Below are 26,497 nucleotides of genomic sequence, written 5' to 3' on the forward strand. Positions count from 1 at the left end.
CTTTAATAGAAAATCTGGATTTCACGGATCAATAACCTAGAGAGAATAGACAGTATATTTAGAGACGGTCCCATAAATTGTAGGCGGACACCACAGTTTGTGATATCAACACAGTTTGACAATTTCAGTCAGGACCGAAGTTGACACTCAAAAAGGTACGTAGATACAATTATTATCGGTCTTAAATGTTTTGCTTAATCTTTAAAGTTATATAAACATCACTGCAGGTGAATGACAACCTTAAATAATGTGTGAATTACTGTGGTTTTATCGATAAATAACAACAGCAAAACTAGCTTAAATTAACTAGCTTACCTGTACATTAATTAGCTTAAATTGAAAAGAAAGACACCTGGTGTGCTATCAGTACAACAAATCTGCTGGTTAAAATGAGATGATGTGGTGACATTTTTGATGTGAAATTTAAATAATTTGATAAAGGTATAAATTAACAGGCGCAGGTTTTCCTAATTCTTAGTAGTTGATTCAATGCATATAAAGTGATTGTATTTTTACGTCATAGACTTTGTGATAAGGTTTGTGTACTTTTTAGTCATGATTGCACAAAGTCCCTCAAGAGGGTGCACTTATTTAGCCGCTTCCGGAGTATGATGGAACAGACTTAGCATCCAGAGATTTGAAAGCCATAACTGAACCTAATTTTATATTAAGAAACAGATAACAGAGGAACAGGGACTCTCCTGAGAGAGTCGTCCCAACACATGGAGGAGGGAGCAGGAAACAGTCACCACTCGTGTGAATCACAGGTGGTCAAACGACCAAGAGGGGGGAGTAAGGTACAAATGCAGACTGTCACAACACTTTTGAGGGTTTTAGGTGAGCAGTGTCTGACTATGTTGCAAACTGATGTTAATATTCTGTATATTTCAGGAACCAGGGTCTGCAAATGCCAGCAGGAAAGATCAAAAAGAGAAGAGAAAAAAGAGACATCGGAAAAGAAAAAAGAACATCTCAAACATTAAAGGAGATGTAGATGTCAAAAGTGAAAGCACAGAAAATGACAAGATGGAAGTTGTAGAGAGTACAAGCAGACCACACAATGTGGAAAACAACCTGCAAAATGAGGAATCTTTTAACAGTGGGGATCAGGATGGTGCTAAGATGGTGCAAACTTATACACAAACAAGAAAACATAAAGGCAAAAACAGATCCACACAGACTCGGTTTATTGTTCAGAAAAACCAGGAAACACAGACAGACTTTCCCATTTCAAAGCAAGACAATACAAGTAATGAAAAGACTAAACTTGGTACAGTCAATACTGCTGTGGCACAGCCTAAAGAACACACAAGTGCAGCTGAACCTAAGCAACAAGACAGCAACGCTGATCGAACAATGTTAGGGCAAAATAAAAATCCAGAAAAAGATGGAGCATCACCAGAGACAGGCAAGGAAAAAAACAAAGAGAAAGAGCCTACAGAGGTAACTCCTTCTGCAGGAGTCACAGGTGATGCATCAACATCTCAAGCTGAAAAGGATGCCAAGCCAATGTCTTATGCCAAAGCTGTGAAATCTAGTGCACCAGCCTCCAAAACAGCAGATAAAACATCTCAAAGCACACGGTATGATTATGTTATGAAGAGTTCTGTCAAACTCTTGCGGTATAAACCTGATGACTAACCTTTAATTTTCTCTCTCTACAGTGATAGAAGCCCTGTGAAACCTCCACCTGGTGTTCCCATGTTCACCTTTCACATCTATGCTGTGCTGGACAAGAAGTTTAGATTCAACCAAGAATATGACAAGTTTGTGCTGTTTGAAGGACAAGGACAAGGACATTGGGACCTAGAAATAACACATTTTGTGTGAGTACTGATGATGTTTGTTGACCTAAATATACAATAAAATCAGAAAATATTTGTACTTGCAAGGCATGTTTTTGTTATGTACTTCAACACGTTAAAAAGTAACAGGTAAGGTTGAAGCTTGTACTCTCAGCTATGATGTGCTAAAATTTGAAACAACTATTATATTTTTTTAGTGGTCAAAAACAACATGAAGGCTACGTGATAGAAGCAAGACTCTCCATTGAGGAAAACATCATAAACAGAGGAGAAAGGTTGACATATTGCTATGGTGTAAAGCAAAGACAGAAGGAAATAATAGAAATTGGTGCAAGATATGTTCAAATCCCTCAGCAGCCCAACATCAAAGGTATGGCTACTGTATCCCTAGATTGTCAGTTTTTTTTCTGTGGTTTTACATCAATTGATCACACACCTGTCTGCGTTTCATCTAGAGTTGCACATTTATGAAGGCTTTATTAGTCGTCGGGAAAACTGGTGGCAAACTAACTTTCATGTGCCCTTTTTGGGAAAACCAAAAATCGAGGAGATCGCAGATGCCTGGCAGGCAGCAGCAACGACTCTGTTGAACAGAATCTTCCAGAAATGGACTCCATCAGACAAACAGAGCACCAAGATCCTGTGTGACAACTTACAGTTTTTTACATGTAGTCTTGGTTCTTCTTATTCAAGGATAATATACCCAGACAATTCAAAGCCTCCCATTGTCAAGGTTGGTGCCATGAAGAGTGACCATTTAAAATGTGTCATCTCCAGTGTTCCATCAGTAACCACATGTTTTATTTACAGACAGCTGAGCTGATTTCAGAGACTTTGGTTCAGATTTTAAGAGGAGAACCAAAGGAGAAAATCCCAGGCAGCTGTAGGAGCACCAATCCTCTCGTCCTGGGACTGTCTGTTTTCATGGTTACCAATAGATTTACCATCAACCTGGGAGTTAAAGGCTTGGCTGACCTGTGTCTCCTAGTGTCCTCAGATGCTGCAATGGACAAGAAAAACCTGAATGAGTTGGGCGCTACTTTGGAGACTCCACAACAGTAAGTTGGTGTGACAGTGCCCTTTCTGACTAAGTTATAGAGCAGTGAATGTCAGCTGGCCGCCCCCCGGTGGTTTCCATCCGGTCCCCTGAATATTACTGAAATCAGGATCTAGTTAACCTAGTTTTCTAGTTAAGACTGTTTTCACAAGACAGTGTTGCAAGCCTTGTTTTTATACAGTTCATTTTGCCTGCATTGCCAGCTTTCTTCATACCTATGGATCATGGTAGTCTTCACATGGTCCTACCTCAACCTGAACTCACCTGCCTTTTGTCTAGTGTTTTTTTTTGTGACTTACTTCTTTGATTGCTTGTGACACCTTTTGTTTTTGCGAAAAAACAAAAGACTTTTTTTATGTAGACAGCAATACCACACACATAATTGAACAAAATGAAACCATTTAAGCCACACCAGCTTTAACCTGTAACTTCCAGAAATCAACTTTATTGTGATCAAAGCACATATGAGAATGCTTGAACGTGTAATCTTGTGAAACTCCTCACTTAACTGTTTCCTCCTCTCAGCACTGTGTTGGGTCTGATGAACCAATGTGCCCAGTGTATAGTGTCGGAGCTCGTCTTGCTTGTTCCACTGCTCTTCAGACTCAGGCAGCCAGGAGCTGATGCAGGAAAACTTGGCCCCACTGTTGAGGAAGAAGACTGGTCAGGGCTTCCAATCACTTTCAGCAGATTCAGAGAGAATATAGTGCCTTACCCTGACAAAAGAAGGTGAATCTTTCTCAAAGCCCAATAAACTTTAACTTTATAAACTTGTCAGCATAGTTGCTGAACAGATTTTTTTTTTAATCACAGGTGGATGCTTACCCTGATCAAGAAACACTTACCAATGGCCAAAGAGATGCCTTTGCTACTGATGAGCTGGTTGACTCTTGTTGCATTTGAGAATCTTCCTGAATTTTCAGATCTGACAGGAATACACACAGAACAACTGATCCAGAGTCTGCTGTACAGGCTGAGAAAATGTGGACAGAAAATGGATATCAAAGGAGCCGGGGACATTGTGAAGGTGGAAAAATCTACAAATGATGACTTTAAACATGAAGAATAATATTTTTTTGTCATTTGTGATCATCATTGTCCCTTCTACCTCCAGCATGCTCACAAATCCTTGAGGCACATACTGCTGAAGGTGGACGAAGAGAAGGACAGGTAATAATCTGAAATAAACTTAATACTCAACTGTTGCTTTGTGGTTTTGAGCTCCCTGTAACTTTAACTTTATGTCTGTAGAATGACTGAATCTGGAAACATCAAACCAGCCTTCAAGTGCAGCATCAGCGTGGTTAAATGGACATGCAGTATTGTGCGTCTCGTCCCGTGGTACCCTGCAGCAGTCCTGTCTTACCAGCTGGTGTTGAAGTTGGCAGAAATTTTAGAAGCTAAACTGAAAAAAAAGGTATTAATCTTTTAGTGACATGCCTCAAACAGACTAGTTAAAGAGTTGAGGATATTTATTTTGTTTCTTTTAGTGCAAAGAAGATGAGTTTGAGACTCAAAGAAAGCAGTTGTTGGATGACCTGTTTGATATACAGCAACACGTCAGTGAGTGCAGAGACAAACTGCTGGAAAAGCCCCTTCTGAGTGCAACAAAAGCTCTCACCTACCCAAAGGAAATTGAGGTACACTGTTTATTATAATAATGCCTTTTTATTTGAATAATTAACTTGTTCTATTTGCAGTATTCTCTGTAATCACTTTAACAATTAAGCCTGTGGTAAATTATCAGATGTGGGATGCACTCCTGAGGGTTGAATGCACCTTCGAGGATGTTTCATCCCACTGGAGGCAGACCATGGAAAAAGACCTGAAAAAGAGGATTTCAAAGGTAAGTGATCAGTGTCAGGTCAACATTATTGTTTCTGTTCTGACTCTTAGACACTTCATTCAAAGTCACTCTTAACTTTTTGTAGGTGGCTGAGGAGGATATAGTACTGGTCTGCTGCCTTGAGTTGTCCTCTTCAGCTATAGGGGAAAGTCACAACGTTGTACAAAGCTGTTTTAAGGAGCTCTGTCACTCTGCAATCAAGGAAATATGCCAGGTTTGGTGTATTACAATGATTTGGACAGTTTATATTTAAGCATCAACAAGCTGTTGTAACAGTTGTTTTTACAGTTTTAAAATATTTGTTTTCATTAAATGTTTGTTTTCTAACCAAATCTGTTTTCTAGCCAATTAACAGTTTCAATTAAAAATCAAAATGGTTTCTGATTATTATTTTTTTATTTATGGTTTCAGAGAGAGCAGGAAGGGGACCTGATGCGGACTCTCAGACAAGGACACAAGGTGAAAAATCTTCCTGTTGCCATCGTGTCTGCTGTTGTGGTTGAGTCTGCAGCACGGTTCAAAGACAATACAGTCCTCCAACTGCTCAATCCACAGTCTGCCATACACCACCTACTATCTCATGGTATGTCACTATATTCTTATTTCCTTATTTGTCAGTTTTGTTAAGTTTTATGAGGGTTGCTTTTTGTGTTTGCAGGTGATTGGAAGTCGATCCAGGTGGATGACACTGCAGGGCAGGTGGTCCACAGCTGTGTGGTGGAAGTACACTCCCTGGTGGAGTCTCTGCTTCAAGGACATGTGCCCTTGGGACACCTAATGACCTGCCTGAACAATAAAGACCAGTTTAAGAGAATTTACAAGCAGTGTATGGATGTTTACAATGGTCAAAAATATTAACAATCTTTTCTCAATACTGTTCATAAAAAACTGATGATAATTACTTCCCTATGTTCTCTACAGATAAGAAAAACAGCAGCTCTGGGACAATACCGGTCGATGCTGATGTTGTTTTGGCTCAGAGAGAGAATGATTTGAAGATTTTCAATCAGCGAAAGGAGCAGATTGATACACTAATAAAGATGATTGCAAAAGTTACAGAAAGCATTACTGGTAAGTATAACACATTTCCACATTATTAAATTCCCTTGTTTTGTGTGTTGTTTTTTCTCTAACATGGTTCTTTATTTAAACAGTTCCAGAGACATCAACTCTCAAGGAGCAGCACCTCACAGACCTTTGCACTGTGAGCCTGAACAAACTGGTTCTTGTTCAGACCTTTGATGCCAACGGGAAGTTGAAGAAGACAGGTCCTCTGCAGGTCCTCTGGTATAAAACCAGTCTAAATACTCTAAAAATGGCCAGCGAGATGTACAAACTGCAGCACAGCAACCTGATTCTCTCTTCCTGGGTCAAACGGGCTGCAGCTTTGGTATTAGAAAGACATCCTTCCCCAGCTCCTGTTTCAGTGACGCTAACACATATCTACGAGAACATCTGGAAACCTTTGCTGGCAGAGTTCCTTCACCTGGGCATCAGCATTGCAGATGCAAAAATCACTTTTACGGAGCTTGATCAGGTTTTGGAGGAGTGTGGTGACCAGGGTGATGGGAAGCTTCTGAAGAAGGAGCTGATTTTGATGTTAGAGACATTGTCAGAAATGGAAGGCTTCCAGAACTGGGTGGAGCTGAGACATGGTCAGATCCAGGAGTATCGGCAGCTCCATGAGGCAGCGACTGCAGCCAGTGCAGTGCTGAAAATTGCTGCAAAATTGAAGCTCTCTGGAAACTTCACAGAAATTGACGCACTCAGCCAACTGGTAAGAGTTAAATAGCAAATTTAATGTATGTACACAAGAGTTAAATATATTTAGATTGACTTCACATCTGCTTAGCTAAAAGTCCCTTATTAGAGAAGTGGTTGGGAGGGACCATTATCTTTTTGAATTACATATTTTACCATTATTAGGAAGAAGACACTTTTAAGCAGAGGCAACTTGGGTCCCTTAGTGATGACCTATTTCGTGCTAGACGACAACTCAACATGGTCACCAAGCAGCACACTGCTTGTCTGGAAGAGTTCCTAGCCAGCCAAACTCTTGTCAGTTGGGTCAAAGAGAACCTTAAAGGTAAGATGTTTTTCTTGACGTAGTCTTGCAGAAGATACCTGTCTGCTCACCTTTGTAATCCTGTCAACAGATATGAGCGACGTGAAGGTTTACGTTGATCTGGCTTCCATATCTGCTGGAGAGAACGACGCTGAAATTGATCAGGTGGCTTGCTTCCATGATGCAGTGATGGGTTATGCCCCCCTGCTCTACTCACTCTACCCTCATGCTGGCTTTGAGGAGTTTATGAAGTGTGCTCAGCAGGTGTGGGACACACAAAGTAGAGATGAGAGGCTCCCTGACAAATTGGTATTTATTTCGTATCTCACAAACAGTATGTTGGCATAAAGATCTGTTGACATAGCAAAGTGACATTATTGCTACTGGGTTTGTTTTCCAGAAAGAGTCTACCCGATTGCTGAACTGGCTGAAAGGACTTAAAGAGACACATGGCTCGGTGGAGCAGTCCTCCCTCTCCTTGGCTTCTTCTATTAATGCACATGGAGTTTACCACTTAGGATGGTCTGATGAAAACACTGAAAAGGTAGTTGCTAACAATAAGCACACACATGATAAACACACACAAGATATACGGCCTTGCAGAATTTGTGTAAAGACTCTATGGCTTTGATTTACACTTTTGCAGAGATGTCTACAAAATATGATAAAGGTCACAGTGACAATCAACAGAGAAGAGAAGAGCTACAAGCTTGAGGACCTGCTGGAGCTACAAAATAAGCTCATGCTTATGTCATCCAAAGGAGAGCATGGCAGAGAGCAAGTCAACAGGTTTACAGAGGTCACTGGCATTTTTTAGATTTTCAAAAATGATATAAATGACTGTTCAGTGGTCAGGAAGGCAATAAAAGTGATAAACCATCCAGAGTAATCTGATACAGTTCTATTGTCAACATCTGGATTAATATAGTCTTTACCTTTAAAGGAGTTTTGTTAACATTTTTTACACTTATTCCCTTTGTGCTGTAGGTTTTTGAGGGAGTTCAAAGACTGGGCACCATCCTTCTTCAGATGCAAACCTCAGGCAACATGCTCTTCAGAGAATGGCATGCTGAGGTCCAGTGCTGCCCACAACAGCAGCCATGCATCAGAACCCTCTTCCTGTCCCTGAGTGGTAAAGAGATGGTGTACAATGGTGAGGTGACAGAGCAGCTACAGAAGCTTGCTCAGTCCATGGAGATGTGCCAAAAAGAATGGTGTTCATTCATCAGTGATATGCGCTCCAACTTTGGCCTGCTCAATCACTACACCTCAGAGCAGATTGTCTACCTGTGCCACTGGATACACAGGGCGTGTCAGCGGCAGGTGTCAGTTCCTCAGCAGCTCTGGAACTTACTTTTTCCCATAAAGCCAGAGTGTACGCTAACTGATGTCAGAGTTGCCTATACCAACGCTGCAAGCATGATGTCAAATGAATTAGAATATGATGGGTCTGATGATGAAGATCAGTATGAGGAAGATTCAATGGGCATTATGCCAGCTTCACCAGAACGCACTGAAGAGGACATTAAAGAGGCTTATGATTTGATGGAGTTTTCTTCAGAAGATGAAGAAGATGCTATTGTCAAAGATAATGTTGAAGTCAGTCTTGAGAATGTCTGGAAACAATTCAAAGAAGACATGCCACAGTATCTCAGTGAGTCCCTGGATATCTTAACTTTGGCCCACTTCCTTTCATGCCTCTCTGAAATGAATCAGCAACACATGATCAGAAACTTTCCTACTGTTCTCCAAGAAGGAAAGCCCAATCTTGTCCTCTGTCCTAGTGCAGAAGTTTTTACCACCACTGTGGCTATTTACATGGAGAGTCCAGAACAGCCTCTGCCATCTGCTGATGAGGTTCTAGTCTGCAGAGAAGGAACCACAGAAGAGGAGGTGGAAATCTTTCTCCGCCGAGCTCTTGGCCAAGGTCCCAGACAAAGCTGTCAGAAGATATATTCTCTGGTTAATCCAGGACTGCTGGGATATGATGTCAGTGTGGCGTTAGGCGATTGCTTTGATGCTCTTGTGAAAAGTGCCAACCCGCATTATCGTTTGGCAATAGTCAGCCCAGTTGTGCACGAACACAGATACGTGCCCTCTTTATTCAGCAATGACAAAATACAGGCTGGTGTGAGTTTGGTAGCAGAGAGTGCCAGGAAATATCTGCATCACCATTTCATCCAAAACACACTCCTGCAAAACCCTGTCACACTGGTTTCTCCTGATCAGCTGTCAGTCTGGGTTGTTTCATCTGTGCGCCCTGCAGTTGGTAAGGATAAGAAGCATAATAATAATAATAAACAAAAACTCATGTTTTACTGTTCCAATTAATTTATAAAAAAAATTCCTTGACTGCTTTTTTAACAGGCAAATCCCTTTATGTGGATCGCTTGTTTGAGAAGTCTTCTTCTAGAGCAAAACACATCAGGATCAGACTGATCGAGCCAAGTGTTGACAAAGACTCTTTAATCAAGAGTCTGTTAGAAAGACTAACACCGTTGAGGGAACAGGACCCTGTTCTCCTGCATATTGACACAGCTGGAGTAAGTATACCAACATTTATAGCTGCACAAAACTTTGGCATCTTTTGATACTACTACTTGATAATCTGCCTTTTTTGTACTTTATTTTCCGATTAGGTTCGTTCCGGTCTAGAGGAGCTCCTTTTTCATCTGTTAGTTTTGGGCTGTTTAAGTGACAGCCATGGAAAGCTGTGGAGAAGGAATGCAGCTCACCTGATCACTATTGAGGTCCTGAAGACAAACAGATCCCCCCAAAACCAACCAAAAGAGGTAGAAATGTGCTTTATCTTCTCATTTGCAAGCACGTGTTTATTTTTTCAACATACTGATGTCTATGATTTTGAAGAAACATAATCTATGTGTTCAATTTGCTCACACAGATGCGGTTTGGACTTCTTGACATTTTGCCCACAATTCATTGCAAACCTCCGAAAGAGGTGAAACAGCTGTTGGCCAGTCGAAGAGTGTTGCCAAACAATACCTTTGATCCACTTATGGATGAGCAGGAGTTTTGCAGTGAGGGAATTCAAAGACCTTACCAATACTTAAAACGCTACCACCACAATCAGAAGCTGGATCGTTTTAAATACCCGGAAGGATCCAGGGTGGGGGATCCCAATGATTGTCTCACTTACTTTCTGCGATATTGTGGAATGCAAGATCCATCTTGGGGTGAACTGAAAAACTTCTCTTGGTTTCTGAATGTGCAGCTGAAAGACTGTGAGAACTCCATTTTCTGTGATCCAGACTTTCTTGCAGACCAGCTACCTGGTTTCAAGGGCTTCATTGTAAAGTTCATGATTCGAATGGCAAGAGACTTTGCCTCACCCTCTCTGAACACATCTGATGAAAGCCCCATGCTGCATCTTGAAAGCAGTCAGGAAGAAGATGTTGTTGCCCAGCTGGCAATTCGCAAGCACTGGGAAAATGAGTCACATCCATACATTTTTTTTAATGGGGACCACTTCTCAATGTCTTTCCTTGGCTTCAATGTGAAAAAATGTCCATTGCAAAACACACTCAATGCAGTCGATCCTCACAGCAGTAAGATCCTCATAAAGGACGTAATGTCACAACAACTTTTTGATGGTTTGCAGCGGCAAAGGATTTCTCTTACCGGGGACTTTGATCTGCTGCCCCGGCCAGACAAAATCAAGCGAATTTCTTGTGTTGTTGGTGCAAAGAAAGGCATTATGGACAGGACCTTTGATCCAGACCCAACATATGAGCTTACTGCTGACAATGTGATGAAGATGTTGGCAATACACATGCGGTTCCGGTGTGGAATTCCAGTTGTCATCATGGGAGAAACTGGCTGTGGAAAAACCAGATTGGTCCGTTTCCTTTGTACTCTGCAGAGGGAGGGAAGACCAGTGGAGAACATGGTTCTTGTCAAGGTGCACGGTGGAACCACAGCAGAAATGATCTATAAAAAGGTCAGGGAGGCTGAGATGCTCGCCCACAAGAACCGTACAACTCACAAGCTAGATACCATTTTGTTCTTTGATGAAGCCAACACTACAGAGGCCATTTTTGCCATCAAGGAAGTCTTGTGTGACCAAACAGTGAAAGGAGAACCTCTTAATGCACAGAGTGGCTTAAAAATAATAGCTGCCTGCAATCCGTACAGGAAGCACTCACCTGAAATGGTGGAACGGTTGGAACGTGCAGGATTAGGATACAGAGTGAAAGCAGATGAAACAGAAGACCGCCTTGGCAAAGTTCCTCTGAGGCAGCTGGTGTACAGAGTCCACCCTCTGCCTCCAAGCATGGCTTCTTTGGTGTGGGATTTTGGTCAACTGAATGACACAACTGAACTTTCCTACATCAAACAGATTGTCCAGAAGAAAGTTGCTGACCATTATTTGCCAATGACTTGCATGAGCATCATTTCTAATGTGCTGGCAGCCTCCCAGGAATACATGCGAAGTCGGAAAAATGAATGCAGCTTTGTGAGTCTTAGAGATGTGGAGAGGTCCATTAAAGTGCTGGTTTGGTTTTATCAGCATAGCAACATCCTTTTCAGCAACCATACTAATCTGAGTGAAGAACATAAGACACTGAAGTGCTTGATTCTTGCAGTTGGAGTCTGCTACTACCCTTCTCTGGTGGCAAAAGAGGAGTACCTTTTGCAAATTTGCAGATACTTTCCAGGACCTCTGTCCTCTTCAGCTGCATTGCAAGATGAAATTTCATCCTGTCAAGACTTTTTCCTTCAGAACATACAGACCAGGGAGACCATTGCAAAAAATGTTGCTCTCAAAGAGAATGTATTTCTCATGGTGGTTTGCATAGAGCTCAGGATCCCACTCTTTCTGGTTGGAAAGCCAGGCAGCTCTAAGTCACTGGCTAAAACTGTGGTTGCTGATGCCATGCAGGGCCAGAACTCTCACTGCGAACTGTTCAAGAAACTCAAGCAAGTTCATATGGTCTCTTTCCAGTGCAGCCCTCACTCAAGTCCAGAAGGTATCATAGGGACATTCAGGAACTGTGCCCGTTTTCAGAAGGACAAAAACATGGATGAGTATGTGTCAGTGGTGGTACTTGATGAGATAGGACTAGCAGAAGATTCTCCTCAGATGCCACTGAAGACACTTCATCCTCTCTTGGAGGATGGTTGCATTGACAATGACAAGCCAGATCCACATATGAAGGTTGGCTTTGTTGGCATCTCTAACTGGGCTCTTGACCCAGCAAAAATGAACAGAGGAATATTTGTGTCCAGATGGGATCCAAGTGAGGATGAACTTGTGGAAACTGCAAAGGGAATTTGTTCATCATCAGAACAAATTCTCCTGAAAATCAAGCACCTCTTCCCTTCTTTGGCTAAGGCTTTCTTGAGCATCTGTAATGAGACCTCAAAAAATCAGTTCTTTGGTCTGAGGGATTATTACAGCCTTGTCAAAATGCTCTTTGCCACAGTCAAATCCACACAACATGAACCAACTGGTGAACAACTTGTGGAGGCCATCTTGCGTAACTTCAGTGGACAGCCAGAGGGTTTTGATCCTGTCATGTTTTTCTATAGGGTTCTTCAAGACCTTACAGAAATTCCCAGACCAAGCACCCTGCAAATGGTGAAAAAGAATCTTGATCACGGCACCAATGAGGAGAGTCGTTACCTCCTTTTACTGACCACAAATAATGCAGCCCTCCATATCCTTCAGCAACAAGTCTTTGCCAAGGGCGACTGTCCACCACCTGAAATCATTTTTGGCTCAGGATTCCCAAAGGACCAGGAATATGCCCAAATCTGTCGCAATGTCAACCGAGTGAAAACATGCATGGAGACTGGACGCACTGTCATTCTCCTCAACATGCAAAATCTTTATGAAAGCTTGTATGACGCCTTGAATCAGTACTATGTTTATCTCAGCAAGCAGCAGTATGTTGATCTCGGCCTTGGCACCCACAGAGTCAAATGTCGTGTTCACACAAACTTCAGACTGGTGGTAGTGGAGGATCAGAAGAAGGTCTATGAGCACTTTCCAGTGCCGCTCATCAACCGTTTGGAAAAACACAGAGTGGACAGGAGCACAGATTTGGAATCATGGCAACGCAGGGTTCTCCAAAAACTGATGGAGTGGGTGAAGGAATTCTCAGGTGAGGCCACAGAGGATTTCAACCTGTCTGATATTTTTGTTGGCTTTCATGGTGATGCCTGTGCCAGCGCTCTGTTGCAAGCACTAGAAAGAAGAGCACAAGTCAGAGACAACTCACTCCTTCAGCATCAAGAGCTTGAAACAAACATAACATCTGATTCAAACAGTCAAAAGATGGATACTGATATGAAAGATGATCAGCTGGATTCTAAAATGGACGCAGAGACTGCTGAGGCAGTGGAGGTTGATGATGAATCCACTGAAGCATGCAATGAAAACAAAGGGATGCTGGACGAGATGATGGAAACCAACACCGAAGTGTCAGTAAAACAAAACCAGGAAGAAGAAGTCTTGGAGTTAGCCAAATGTCTCTTGTTGAACTGTGCCACCCCTGATGCTGTGGTGAGACTCAAGTATTCAGATTTGGCAAAACAGGAGAAAGAACAACTCCAGAGATTGTATTTCCAGCAACAGCATCACCACTCACTCCAAGAATTTCTGGAACATTGCTTGACTGAGCATAAGGAGCCCATCAATTTTCTAGAGGTAAACGCACAAAACATTGCGGCTCTCATCTGTTTCAGTCATTCTGTGATTATATTTGCAAATTGTTAATAACTAATACTTGCTTTATGATTTTGTACAGATTACTACATTCTCCAGCCTGTTAACCAGATCAGATGTCAAGGTTGTTGCTCATGCTGTAGGGCTGCATACAGACAGATTCCTCCTGCTGTCCCTTCACCAGTTTGACACTGAAGTCTCCTTCTGCAATAAAATACGGTACCAAATATTTAGATAATGGCAGTATGGGTTCTTTAGGTTATCTTCTCAAATGTTAAATTAAAAATTGATAATATTGTGCTGTGTCTTGTTTGAACAGTCCATACATGAGGTCATTTCTTCTCTTCATCTGTTTTAGGGGATTCCTTCAAGAGGCTGGCCAATCTCTTCACATTCTCTTGATCCAGATGGACCTCGAAGAATCCCACTGCAGTGATGAGCTTATAGCATCAGCAAAGTAGGTCTCACTGTCAAGCTCTGATTTTATGACTGCTAGGCAGAAATGAAAGATTTAAAACAGATGTGTGAATTACCAACAGATATTGCACCATGAATTACCTGACATCCCTGGAAGATCAAACCTGTTGGGTGATTTTCATTGTGAAGGTGTCTAGGATCTCAAGTCAGTCCCAGTACATTGGTTTCCAAGGAGGTGAGCATCAAGTAGAATGTGATGTTATTGTGGTACAGTTATTTATGTTGTATCATCAAAGATTGAAACTATGTTTTGTTTTGGGTTTTTTTGCATCAAAGGCATGTGGCACTCAGTCCATATTGATGACCTGAGGGATTCAGAGGATATGAGTATGAACTTGCTGGTTTTCTGTGGAACTCTCATTAGCAGCCTTCTCAAACCTGCACTGTCAGGTAGAAACAATTTACACACATTAACAAGGGTAAGGGGAAAAAGGGTAGCTTACAGCCCAGCCAGAGATCTATTAAGTTTGTTTATTTGTTTAAATGCTGTTGAACCATTTATTTGTTCTAATTTATTATTTTATTTCTTACAAACATATTACTGTATAACAACTTGATCTTCAACAGAAAACCTAGAAGATGGAGAAATCGGGGCAAGAAGAAATGAATGTGAAGGAGCCAAAAATGTGAGTTTAACAGCAGTCAAGCATTATGTTTACTTCAGACAACCTTTAAGAAAATAAAAAAGATATTTATGTTTGCATTCAGGTGGAGAGAGCACACCTCCACAGTCTGTCCTTAGTGAGGTCATGCATCCAGAAAGCTGTGGGTTTGCTGAGGGACCCTGACAATGTGATATCAAGAAGCATGCAGAGAATGCAGATCCTTCTGACTCTTTTAGGAACAGGTCGAAAGCACACAGCGGGTATATATATATATGCACGTTCACAGCACAAAATGATTAGACTGTGACACTGTCTCTCTTACATACAGTTATTGTATCTGCAATTATGTCTGATAAAACCATTATCCTTATCAAAGTTCACTTTCAGAGCATTTTGTTAAAGAGACTTGCAGAGACTTTGGCAGAGAGAGAGGAAAGGATGGGTGCTCCTAAAGAGTGGGTGAACATAGAGGCCAAGAAACGCCAGGCTCTTCAAGAGGGAGGGACTCTGAGGTAAAATCAAATAACCTCAAAAGAGATGTGATGTAAGGATTGATGGTGATGCTCTCCGAGATAGCTATAGTATAATTTAACTTGCCTGTCATTTCTTTGGGTGGAAGGCATACACTGTGGCGCTGTCTTCAGTCCACCGTGACACCAGTCTTAGCCAGCATGTTAGAGGTCATGGACAGGTATGCAAATCTACACATGCTAGCTGATGATGGGCTCAGCCAAGGCCTGGTACAGCTGTGGTTGGACATCTTGGCAGATTCACAGATTTTGCAAGTAACACCTCTCCAAAATCCAAGGTAAATATGTCACTATGCCCCAGGTTCTTTGGACCTCAAAGGCATGCATCCTGCAAGTTGCATTTAGTTTTAGAGATGCTCCATTCATAAATTGCATTTCATCTACAAAAAGCAGTATTTTTCTTTGATTACTTCCAGTGATTTAGACCAGGAGGTGCCTGTGCAGCATTACTTCATTTTGGATGGTGAAGAACAGCCCTGCTTAGCGCCGTTCAGCTGGCTTATGACAATGCACCTTGAAATCCTGTGGGAAGAATCTGAATTTATGCTAGGTTAGTTACTAAATGTGTAAACTCACAAACCAAATTACATACATTCAATGAAATTATTTTTCTAACAATTTTAACTGTTCAGTCACAAAAAAAGGTGCCACCGAGAGGATTCTCCAGTTTGTGAGCACATTTGATAACAGCAGGCTGGGTGCTCACATCCAGAAACTCACAGAGGCGGAGCAGACAGAGTTAGTCATCCGCTATCTCCAAGACTTTCTGTTGCTTTCTTTGGAGATCAAGTCAAAAGATGAGCTCAAGGTATGTATACAACGAGCACACAAATACTCACACATTTATTTCCACAGTTTATCGATGAATTGAAAAGTCAAATTTGACCTCAAGCTTCAAAATATTAAACTCATGTGGTCAATGTTATATGCAGGTGTTTTCCAGGGCCATGCAGGGTTGCGTGTCTGAGCTTCAGACATCCACGGGCACCCTTGGTGAATTCTCTCCTGCTTGGATAATGGCTGCTGCAAAACATTTTGCACCCAGACTGGACACTCTTTGCCACATATTTCTGCTGCAGCCCCAGCTAGCCAATGATGTCTTCCAGCAGGGGTCAAAGAGGGACGTGCAAGAAATGGTGAGAACAACCTATAGCTTCACTTTTGACCTTCTGAAATGCTCATATAGGAAAATATTAATACAAATGGCTTGTGCTCATTAACAAAACGTTTCGCAGGTGGACATTTTAGCTCTTGGCATCTGTGTCGAACAGACCAAACTTCTGACTGTGTCGTCTCTGCACGAGTGTGAATCCTTCGTGTCTAGAGTGGAGTTACTGCAACCTTGTCTAGACAGAGCCTTTTCACAGAAGTACAGTGCTCTCTGTAGCCCTGTCTGTTTGCAACATCTGGACTCAATCAGGTGAGCCTGGCAGGATAAAAAACAAAAAAAAAGTCTGTTTCTTTGGCTTATTTATCATCTCATCTGCCCTTTTAGAACTCTGTGGCATGGGATACTCGTGGTTGCATCTTTCATCCAGCACGTCATGTTTAAAGTGAACCAGGATGACTTGAAATTGAAAGAACTGGCTCTTAAACACTGCAGCCTTCACTTAAATGTATGGAAAAAGTCCTTGACATCCTAAACTAGAGTTAGATATAAAGCTAATACCATGTTGTAAACAACATTTTTTCACTTTTCTAATTTTCTAACAGTTAATGCAGGAGTCCCCTGATGTAAGAAGTGTGGACTCACTACAGAAGCTGATCCGGATCCTCAACTCATTCCATGATGAGTGTATCAGCCATGATCTGAGGTCAGACTCTCACTGTTAACATCTTTAATAAAGTGTATCTGAAGCAGCCAAATTGTTACAGGATTCAATATAAAAAATGACTTTAAGTTAATACATTTTTCTGTTGATCTAAAGGTTTGGCATTTCTTGTGCAATTTGCCTGTCGGAGCTCAAAGAACCATCGGTTCTGCCGTGCCGGCATGTTTTCTGCCTGCCATGTCTCCAAAGCTGCATTCAACAACACAGGCGTGCATGTCCTAAATGCAGGGAAGACGTGCCACCCGACTTCAACCCAGCTGTTTCTCACACTGTACAGTGAGTAAGAAAAAATAATGGACATGTTTGAAACTTTTCATTAGATGATTATAAATATATTATAAATATTTTTGGTGTCTCATATTAATCGTTTTACTCCTCTGTAAATCTTTGTGATTTAGGGCGGCACTTAAGCAACAGGCAGACATCAGACGCTGCTGTAATTCCTTCTTCCTGGAGGTGGTGTCCAGGTTCTGCCTGTCAGAAGGGCAGGAGCCCAGAGATGGCGTGGTGGAGCTGCTCTTCTCTTTACTTGTCTCTGCAAATGGTCAGTCACAAATCACATATTAACTAAATGTAGCTTACTAAAGATGCAGTGATAATGAGGCATCACCACTTGTTGTTCTCTTGCCTGGTACAGGAGATGTGTGCAGGACCAGAGCGCTGACCCCCTTCCTTGAGTGTGTGGATAACAGTCCAGTGGTTCGATCTGTGCTGCCAAAGCTGCTGCTCCAGCATAGGTGAACGATGAACGGTTCAGTTGTATTTTTTTGCAATGATTACAAGCAGTACTGAAGGACTATTGAACGCATAGTCACAATGTTATGATATGCATGTTCTCAGTTTTCATATTGAAATGTCAAATTTCATTGATTTAGATTATGTGTGTTGGCTGCAGGAGGACACCTGTCTTGTGTCTATGTTGTCTAACTGTAGTGTGTTTATCAGTTTTGACCAGGCAAAGGCTCACATTCAGAACTACCTGAAGAATCTGAAGGAGAACCTTCTCAGCCGAGAAGACTATACTGAACTTTATCTGCTGTTTGTGAACTGTTTCCAGGTGAAATATACCAGTCTCCTTTACCATTGTTTCTATCATTTTCACCTAGCTCAGCCCTTATTATGGTAATTTTTGTTCAATGTTATCATCATCTTCTTTCAAAACTAACTTTATATTTTTCACTTAGGACTCTTTGCTGTGCACAAAAGCGAGAGAAGTGGAGCAGTGTGGTGGACAGCAAGCAGAGATCACATTCCTCAGCAGGATGGCCAGGAAGCAGTCTCCAGACAGACAAGATGACCCCGCAGAGTTCCTGCTCAACTTAGCCAGGCTGAGAATATGCTTAAATACTGCTGCCCAGCTGTTGGAGGAAGCCACATTTCCAGGTGTGCAAGACCTCAACCACAGATATATCTGTACTGATTTATTTATATTTATTTGAAATGAAATTCCCATGTTGACGAGTTTCTTTTTTTGTTCCCTATGAATTAAAGGCAAAGGCACAGAGATGTGTTCTGATCAGTACCTGCTGCAGGTGAAGGCAGTGTGTGAGTATTGTGGTAATGACTGGTTCAGGGTTTACCTGCTGCGAGCTCTCTACAAGCACTCCAGTATGGACTGCATACTGTCCATGATGAACAGCCCGGCCTGGAGATGGATCTTTCCTGCAGATCTGATTCGACTTCAGGTAGAAATGTCTAACTCTAATTGTCAACTTGTCATCCCTGCAGTTTTCACAAAACACATTTTTTTTTCTCAAAGAGGATGACTCCTACTAATGTAGACCAGTTCCTCTGCTGTGGCCAACCATACCGAGCCATGAGAGACGCTGTGGCCCAGGTTCTGGTGGAGGACAGATGTGACACCTTTTTGAGAGAACTACAGGTAAGACACCAGAGCTTACAGGAATGTTAATGGGGAAATCTACACATAGTTGTTCAAGAGCAGTCAAGACAATGTATTTTTTTATTAGATCAATTATTATTTCCTTTGTGTTTTCTCTGCAGAAGCTGAAAGGTCCTCAGATCAGCCTTCTGGCATTGGCCTTGTTCAGACACGTCACCTTCCGCTACAAGTCACCTGACCGCAACGTACATCCCTCCCCACAGGTCACTGTTATGCTATTATATACTATTAAAGGTATGGGAAGTGTTAAAAAAGTCTAACTCTGACTCTTTATAAACTCACAGGAGACAGCAAAACTGAGAGACCTCATCAGAAACATCACATTCAGGGACTTGAGAGAGTTCTGCAATTCTCTTCTGTCCAATCAGATTGGTGGACCAGGCTCACGTATCCACATTAGCACGGATCTGTCGGCTCAGAGACAAACACTCATTGAACTTCTAGTTCACTTGGTCTCCCTTCTCGTCAGTGGGGATTCCCTACTGGTTCCTTTTTACCAGATTGCCTTCCAGCCTGAGAATGTCACAGTAAGACTAATTGTTGTGCTAATGCTGCATCTTTATCATTTTCTACCTTTTAGACCTTTAAAAGCGTGGACACAGTGTTGTCCCATTGACATTAATTTAACTTCCTCCTAGAACTTCTTTCTGCCAACCATGCCTGATGATCACACAAGTGAAGCCAGACAGTGGTTGAAGGAAAAGAATCTCAGGATGTACAGTAAGTTTTTTTTTTTTACATTACGAGGCTTGTTATCATAATTTATTTACTGTGTGGTTGTTTGCATTATTTTTAGTCTGTGCCAATGGACATCCGTGCTTTGTGGGAGAGGTATGGGCTTTTTGTGACTTTCTTAATACCACACACTGAGAGTAAAATAAAAAGTAATTGCATATAATGTATGCTGTCCCTTAGTGTGGAAGACCAGTGGTAAGATCGATATGTCCTGACTGTGGGGTTCTAGTTGGTGGAGATAGACATGTCCCAGTCCCAGGCTTTTCTGAGCACACTAGACAAAGGTAGTACCTTGGTCAGTTAAGCATGTTTTTTCAGTAATTTAAAAACGTGCTTAACAAAATCTCTGTTCCTCTATAAAATGTCAGAGATCAGACTCGCACAGGGCATATACTGGGAGAAGCTCATGGGAGGTCTGAAGCCCCTGAAAGACAGATGACTTACGCTCAGTCTTGCATCCTGCGACTGCTAACACACCTCGCAATGCTTCAGGGCACCACAAGAAATCAAAGAGTGAGACTTCACCCATATCTGATTTTACATAATTTGATTTAAAGGATTGCATGGTATATTATCGTGTTGTATTTTTTTTCTTGTAGAGTGTTGAAGACATGATCCACCCCAGACCCCATGATGTGTCCCACTTTCTGTGGAACCACATTGAAAAGGACTTGAAGGTGTTAGGGAAGACTCTGGATCAGAATATGGACAACACAGTGGTTACTGTGCATTTGATCCTGACAAGATTCACTGCAGGTGATTTTATTACTCTTAGTTTGCCTTTTTTACTGATCATGTCAATACATGTGAGATTAACTTGTTAAAATGTTGAAGGTTTCCATGGTGAAAGACCCGATCTGTCCTCCAGACAGGGACGGCAGCAGTGGGAGAAACTCATCTGTAACTCTGCCATCGACCCAGTACTTCAAGTAGGGAATATCATGTTTTTAGGAGCAGTGAAAGTCTGTAACTGTAAGCATGACTAAAAAGCATAAGGAAGACATTTTCACTGTGTGCATTACTGTTTCTCTTGCCTATTTTCAGGATTTGCAGAAAAATCTACGTGAGGCTCAGGAGAAAATCCAGAGTAATGATGGACTTGCTGGAATCCCCCTGATGAACCTCCTCTACGGGGATCCTGGGAAAATGTTGTCTCTACCCTCTAACTGCCCAACAGATTGCTCCTCTTTCTGGAAGCTACCCGAGATGATGACAGTCGAGCGCTTCTCTCAGTTGGTGGATGAGATGCAGGGACGCAGCTCTGTACCTCTGCTCAGCTTGTACCTAACGAAGGTAGACCATCCTGAAATTAAAGGCAAATGTATTTGTAGCCCTTGTATTATTTTTTTATGTCTGTCCCAGATGCACTGTGTGCGGCAGCTGCATCACCTACCTGAACTGGCTGCATTACAGTCAGACCTGCTGAGGGTGTTTCCTCTGATGCCAGACTCTACACTGACTATTGCACAGATGTTGGAGCAGATACCAGCAGGTAAATCAACCTTACAACTTTCCCTGAGTGCACAACCAGCAGCAACAAAAGTGCTGAGTTACATCATTATCTAAACTGAGTCATGCTTATCAGGATACCAGAAGAAGATCCTTGTTGAGAGAGTCAACACATACATGAAAGTGTGGAACTGCCTCAGGACTGAGGTCAAAAACAACTGTAAGTTATCTGTATTAACTCATAACTAATTAATGTGTAGCTTTTGAGGCATAACTTACCTTGTGATTTTCAACATAATTCGAAAATATTTAAAACCCATGTTATTAAGGGCTGTGATTTTATTTGCCTACCTCTCACACTTGTGTGTATACCGGCAGTGGACCTGGGCATGAGTGAAAATATGTGTGCGAAGGAGGTGGCACACGAGAGTACTGGGGAGTTTCTGACACTGGGCCGACGCGGACCGGGGTCGTGCCTCCAAACTCTGTTGGACTTCCTGTCACATACCCACAACAGTCTGGTGAAAGAGGCCAGAAAAGTGAGCCACCAGGAGGACAGGTCAGTCCAGCAGCAATTAGTTTTCCTTGATTAACTGGCTATTGGATTCCAGCTGAAGCTAAATCAAGACCAGCTGCAGGGCTAAAGAGTACTGAATCTCCTCTAAATGTGAAGGAATTCTGGTCCATTCTTCTTCACATCATTGAAGTTTTTGGACTTTCTCTTATGCACAGCCCTCTTAAGGTCCCACCACAGCATTTCAATGAGGTTGAGGTCTGGACTTTGACTAGTCCATTTCAAAACCTTGATTCTTTGATTTTCAGTCATTCTGATGTAGATAAGCTGCAGTGTTTTGGATAATTTTACTGTTGTCTGAGCCAATTTCCACCAAACTTTAACTGTCAGATAGATGGACTCACATTTGTCTCTAGAACACTCTGGTATACAGAGGATTTCATGGTCCACTCAATGACTGCAAGGTCCAGGTCCTGTGGCTGTAGAACAAGTCCAAATCATCAGTCCTCCACCACCGTGCTTGACAGTGTGTATGAGGTGTTTCTGCTGAAATGCTGTGTTTGGTTTTCAGCAGACATGGTGGTGAGCATTAAAGGTAGGGTAGGAGATTTTAAAAACTCAGTAAGAGTCAGCCAGATTTTGAAAGTAAACACACACCCCTTTCTCTCGGAGCTCACCCTAAGCCACTCCTCCCAATCACATGGACGCGCATTACCTGAAGACGAGCTGCGGTCTGTGACTTCGGCCATCATGCAAGTACTTCTCTGGTGCGCGCAGAGCAGGAAGAGAGCAGCCAACCAGCCAACTCTCCGCGCAGGGGCACCTCGTAGGATTAGCTGATGTTTTTAGCGTTTTATAGCTTCCACAGATGTTTAATATTCTTCGTTTTAAAGCGAAACTGCCTAACTAATCGGTTGCTATCGGATTGTAAAGAGAAGTTACACTAATTTAACAAAAAGTGCATCAGAATGAAATCTCCTATCCTACCTTTAAGACAAAACAACTCCACTTTGGTCTCATGTGACAAATGACATGCTGTCGTGCAAATAATATAAATAACATGAGGTTATTTAGTTTGTATAATAAAAGAACAAGGTATAGACCTGTTCTATAAGAAAGGTTACCTTAAATGGCTTCTGTTATGATCTGGCCTATATAGAAAGTAAAAAAAAATTGACTTGACCTTCTTATATAACGGTAATGGTAGCAGAAACACTGAACTGATTCTTAAATATGGTAAATGTTGGATATATATTTCATGCTCATCTATTGTATTTCTAAAATGTTAAAAGTAGAAAAACCTCAACATTTTAAACCGAACCGAACCAAAAAACCGCAACCTCAGAACCGAACCGTAGATTTGGTGAACCGCTCCACCCCTAATTCAAGGATATTTTATTGTGTTTTTACACACACACAAATAGTTAGAAGAGGGGTACTAACTTTTAAATATGTCTGTATTCAAGGTCTGCTTACTCATTTGTTCTGGAGCTTTTTTATCATGTCACAGTGCTCAGCTACTGAGTTTTCACAAATCAGTAGTATCCTCCTTAACTATTAATGCATCCAATCATGGACTTTTTCTTGTTTTTTTCCCTCAGTGAGTACAGTGTTCCTTTAGAGAGGATATCAGAAACCCAGCTGACACTGTGCAACCCAGAGAAAGAGCTCCTGCCCCTGGTTTTAGCCCACTGCCACTACACGCTGCAGAAAGGCGGGGAGACGGACACTAGCTATGACCTGTCAGGCATCCAAACACAGCTGGCTCGCCAATTCCTGGCTGGAAAACCACTTATCAAAGCAGTACGCTAATCACACAGCTGCATGCAAACATCAGTTTATAGCAAAGATTCTGATGATCAGCATTGTTGTCCTCTTTGGTCTTCCCCAGGACACCTCGAGGTACCTGAACAGACACCTACAAGATTTCTCTGTGGTTCTGCAAGAGGTCAGAGGAAAGATTCCTCAGGTAAGAACTTGTGAACATTAGTGTTTTACAGTAGCAGTGTTTTTATCTGGAACAAACTAATACCAGCTGAAGAATGTTCACACTAGTTTCCTGCTGTAGGACCTTTGCAAGGCCATTTTGTAAAAGGTCAAATTCCTTTCCTCACGCCCTTCTTCTCTGGCATGCTCACATTCTCTGTGTTCATATTGCAGGAACCACTCAAGGGTTCGGTGGGCAATGCCATGAGAACAGTGCTGCGTGCTTACACAGATATCTGTGATGCCGTGTTCATGGTGAAGATCGGTCTCCGCTTCCTTGGCAAGACGGGTGGGGATCCCCAGGGTCAGCTTGTGTCCTACCTGACTGAGTCACTGCAGATGGGCTCGCAGATTTCAAGCACTGTAGCCAAGGTATAAACCTTGAGATCCACAGTTATGTACATTAGAGCACCCTTGTTATTACTGATTTTATTTTCATAACTTAATATGTCATTGTATTCTTGCTTTAAAGAGGAAATTAAACACTGACTGTACGTATGGATTGCCTATCTATAAAATACAACCAGACACAGTCAGTGAAGCAGGATTAAAATAATTACAATTTTATTTACACATTTTCTACATGTATACAATGACTACCAAGCTAAAAGCGATATGTTTGCCACTTTTTTAGTCAACAACCAGGGTAAGATTGTCCGCTCTCATGCTTTGTCTCTTCATTGGTGTGTGGTTTGTTGGCTAGCAGGCGCACGGGAAGATATTTTCGACAGGGGGTGCTGGTGGGATCTCTGTCTCCTTTTAAAAAAAATCACTCGCCCACTCCCCTGCACGAAGAATTTTTTAAATGTTTTTAAAGACAAAATCATTTTTGAATAGCATAAATCACTTCAAATGCCTGCGTGGTGACAGGAGTCACATAAACCAGCATGTAGGCCTAACAGACTACAGCAGTAGTCTGTAGTTATAAACCCATGCAGATACAGAAAATGCAATGTAAAAATCATAACTTTCATTAACCTAATAAAATCACAAACCCTATTAACCAGGCTCCCTGCATGGCTCCAGGGGGTAACACACCATCATGTATGGCAAGCATGAATCAATCATAGCTACAATCATAGCTACAGCATCATACACCATCTACCATTAACTACCATCTGGGCCTGCGCAAAAAAGGCACAGAGATGAGAGGAAGGAACAAGGAACGTAAACTGACAATGTTTGCCTTTTATTTAATTTGACACCATTTACTGCGACTCACAGAAAATCAGTGTAAAAAACAACCAAACAAATCTGTTTTTGAAATGTGATTGAAATGCCAAAAAAAGTCTTTTTAAAACTGTTCTGTTTGTTTTAGGGTCTTGGGGAGTGCAAACTAGAACACTGCATTTTTACCTGGCAGCTCCTGACTTGTTTGAAATCTGAGTTTATGCTGAACAGGAAGCAAGTAAGTAATAATACATTTCTTAAGTTGCAGGAAAAATACACTTGTAAGATAGAATAACATGCATTTATGCATACTGTGACTTTGCCAACTCTTCCCTCTAATTACAAAATCCAATAATATAATCCCACAGTGACCACAAATATTGTTTTGAGTCATTACTTTCACTCGTGACCCTTGCTAGCTGCCAGTCACTGACCACCCAAGCACACAATACAGAGCTAAATGTTCTTGGCTGTAATCTGTTGAAAGTGTGCTGTCTGACATGGCAGGCCCCCAGAGTTTGACCCCAATAAATACTGAGTGTAAGGAATTCTTTCTTCACTGAAGTTTCAGCTATGGTAGCCAAACTGATATGAACTGTAAGGGCTTTATAAATATGTTCTATGAACATGATTCATTATCTTGTTTTAGGATCCGTTTCAAAAACTGCCTCCAAAGTTCCAGCAGAAGCTTTCAAATGAGGAGAAGAGAGCGCTGAATTCTTTCCTTGCTGTTACCGCTGCTGACACTTTCACTTTGGAGCTGCATGAAATTCTCCTGCTGAAGACAAGCAATGTGCCTGAACAGGGTTACCAGCCACACTGGGAGTAAGCCATTTGCATTTATTCCTCTGCACTGAAAACTAATTTACCATTTGTGAGATTAGTTTTTGTAGGAGGTAACACCAAATGGTAAAGCTATCTCTAAACATTTGCATTATTGACATTTTCCCAGTTTGACTTAAGGTTGTTTTTAAAATCTTTTTTTTTTTTCAAGAAGTGTGGCTATTGTCATTTCAAAGATTACAATGCTGCTCTGAAGGAATCCATTTATTCTAGACAGCTTTAATCAGAGTAAAGTGTGGAGGTCTCATCCGGGGGCTTTGGAGCCTTTTGACTACCAGGATCAGATCATGACCCCTCCAGGCAGCCATCTGCCGGGAGAAAGCAGCTTAAGCTGTATCTCTTCAACCACAGGTCATTTCTATTGAAGCAGCAGCTGGGTAGAGAAGTGAATAGAAATGTTGGGGGTGCAAATAATAGATGCAGTGCTAACAGTTGTTTTCTCCCTGTCCTCCCTCCCTGCTGTCTGCAGCATCAGGTCCACCTTAGAGGTCCATTTGGAGCAGAAAGGCCTTTCACCTCTGCTGGGGCTTGAGTCTTTCCCAGAGCAGATCACACTTGGACAAGGAGCAGACGTGTGGAGGGCAGCTGTGGAGTTTAAAAGAAAATAGATTATTTGTAAAAAAAAAAAAAAAAAGATGATGAATTATTTCCTGAATACCTGTATTATGATTTGATGCATTCCATTTGGTTGGATATTTTCTACTGAAATGTGCCTTTCTGTGATTTAACATTCTAATTGGTTATATAATAATGTCTTATTTTAAGGGTGGGGGGTGGTATAATGTCCTGCTGCTCTTATATGCTCAATGTCTTAATGAGACATCAGGGAACAATCAATAAAATGTAATACAACAAAGTGTTTCTCTTCTGTGCGTTTCTCATCACTTGGAAAAATGTCAGTTTGCTCATCACGCCCCCCTTTGCAAAGTCAACCGAACCGTGCTTTGAAACACGCCCCGCAGAAGACGGACCGGGTGGCTCAACCAATAAGG

The 26,497-nt window shown here is 41.8% G+C and overlaps 1 protein-coding gene across 3 annotated transcripts; it reads left to right on the forward strand.

Moving 5' to 3' along the window:
* Positions 1 to 26,179, forward strand: rnf213b (ring finger protein 213b). Of its 3 annotated transcripts, none has more exons than XM_028431909.1 (65): positions 1 to 155; positions 673 to 797; positions 892 to 1,583; positions 1,665 to 1,826; positions 2,003 to 2,175; positions 2,261 to 2,538; positions 2,616 to 2,863; positions 3,388 to 3,591; positions 3,676 to 3,889; positions 3,977 to 4,032; positions 4,114 to 4,279; positions 4,353 to 4,502; positions 4,610 to 4,708; positions 4,794 to 4,922; positions 5,120 to 5,291; positions 5,367 to 5,534; positions 5,630 to 5,779; positions 5,863 to 6,485; positions 6,635 to 6,794; positions 6,865 to 7,082; positions 7,174 to 7,317; positions 7,420 to 7,572; positions 7,761 to 9,042; positions 9,141 to 9,316; positions 9,413 to 9,565; positions 9,676 to 13,443; positions 13,544 to 13,680; positions 13,820 to 13,918; positions 14,001 to 14,113; positions 14,215 to 14,328; positions 14,506 to 14,564; positions 14,647 to 14,803; positions 14,920 to 15,055; positions 15,163 to 15,351; positions 15,490 to 15,623; positions 15,706 to 15,881; positions 16,006 to 16,209; positions 16,309 to 16,493; positions 16,569 to 16,689; positions 16,787 to 16,887; positions 17,002 to 17,181; positions 17,304 to 17,449; positions 17,543 to 17,642; positions 17,851 to 17,962; positions 18,090 to 18,288; positions 18,397 to 18,590; positions 18,665 to 18,787; positions 18,910 to 19,011; positions 19,093 to 19,335; positions 19,447 to 19,528; positions 19,605 to 19,639; positions 19,724 to 19,827; positions 19,912 to 20,056; positions 20,143 to 20,299; positions 20,378 to 20,472; positions 20,588 to 20,836; positions 20,906 to 21,035; positions 21,129 to 21,212; positions 21,371 to 21,551; positions 23,108 to 23,309; positions 23,398 to 23,475; positions 23,667 to 23,864; positions 24,811 to 24,900; positions 25,312 to 25,487; positions 25,975 to 26,179. In XM_028431909.1, exons 2-65 carry the CDS (start codon positions 723 to 725, stop codon positions 26,111 to 26,113), a joined length of 15,282 nt encoding a protein of 5,093 aa, XP_028287710.1. In that variant the 5' UTR covers positions 1 to 155; positions 673 to 722; the 3' UTR covers positions 26,114 to 26,179. The 3 variants fall into 3 exon arrangements, with proteins under 3 accessions (XP_028287710.1, XP_028287711.1, XP_028287709.1); XM_028431910.1 differs by having other exon boundaries at positions 3,466 to 3,591; positions 16,006 to 16,211; positions 16,308 to 16,493; XM_028431908.1 differs by having other exon boundaries at positions 91 to 155; positions 679 to 797; positions 16,006 to 16,211; positions 16,308 to 16,493.
* Positions 26,180 to 26,497: the final 318 nt, after the last annotated feature.

This window comes from Parambassis ranga, chromosome 19, assembly GCF_900634625.1.
Source record: "Parambassis ranga chromosome 19, fParRan2.1, whole genome shotgun sequence".
In the NCBI taxonomy this organism is placed as follows: domain Eukaryota; kingdom Metazoa; phylum Chordata; class Actinopteri; family Ambassidae; genus Parambassis; species Parambassis ranga.

What these genes read in the sequence shown, in the direction of transcription:
- rnf213b (XM_028431908.1), top strand. Translation starts at nt 723, where the DNA reads ATGGAGGAGGGAGCAGGAAACAGTCACCACTCGTGTGAATCACAGGTG. An exon ending in AAGCTGCTGCTCCAGCATAG is followed by an intron (nt 17,643 to 17,850) that starts GTGAACGATGAA and finishes TGTGTTTATCAG; the next exon opens with TTTTGACCAGGCAAAGGCTC. An exon ending in ACGTACATCCCTCCCCACAG is followed by an intron (nt 19,012 to 19,092) that starts GTCACTGTTATG and finishes ATAAACTCACAG; the next exon opens with GAGACAGCAAAACTGAGAGA.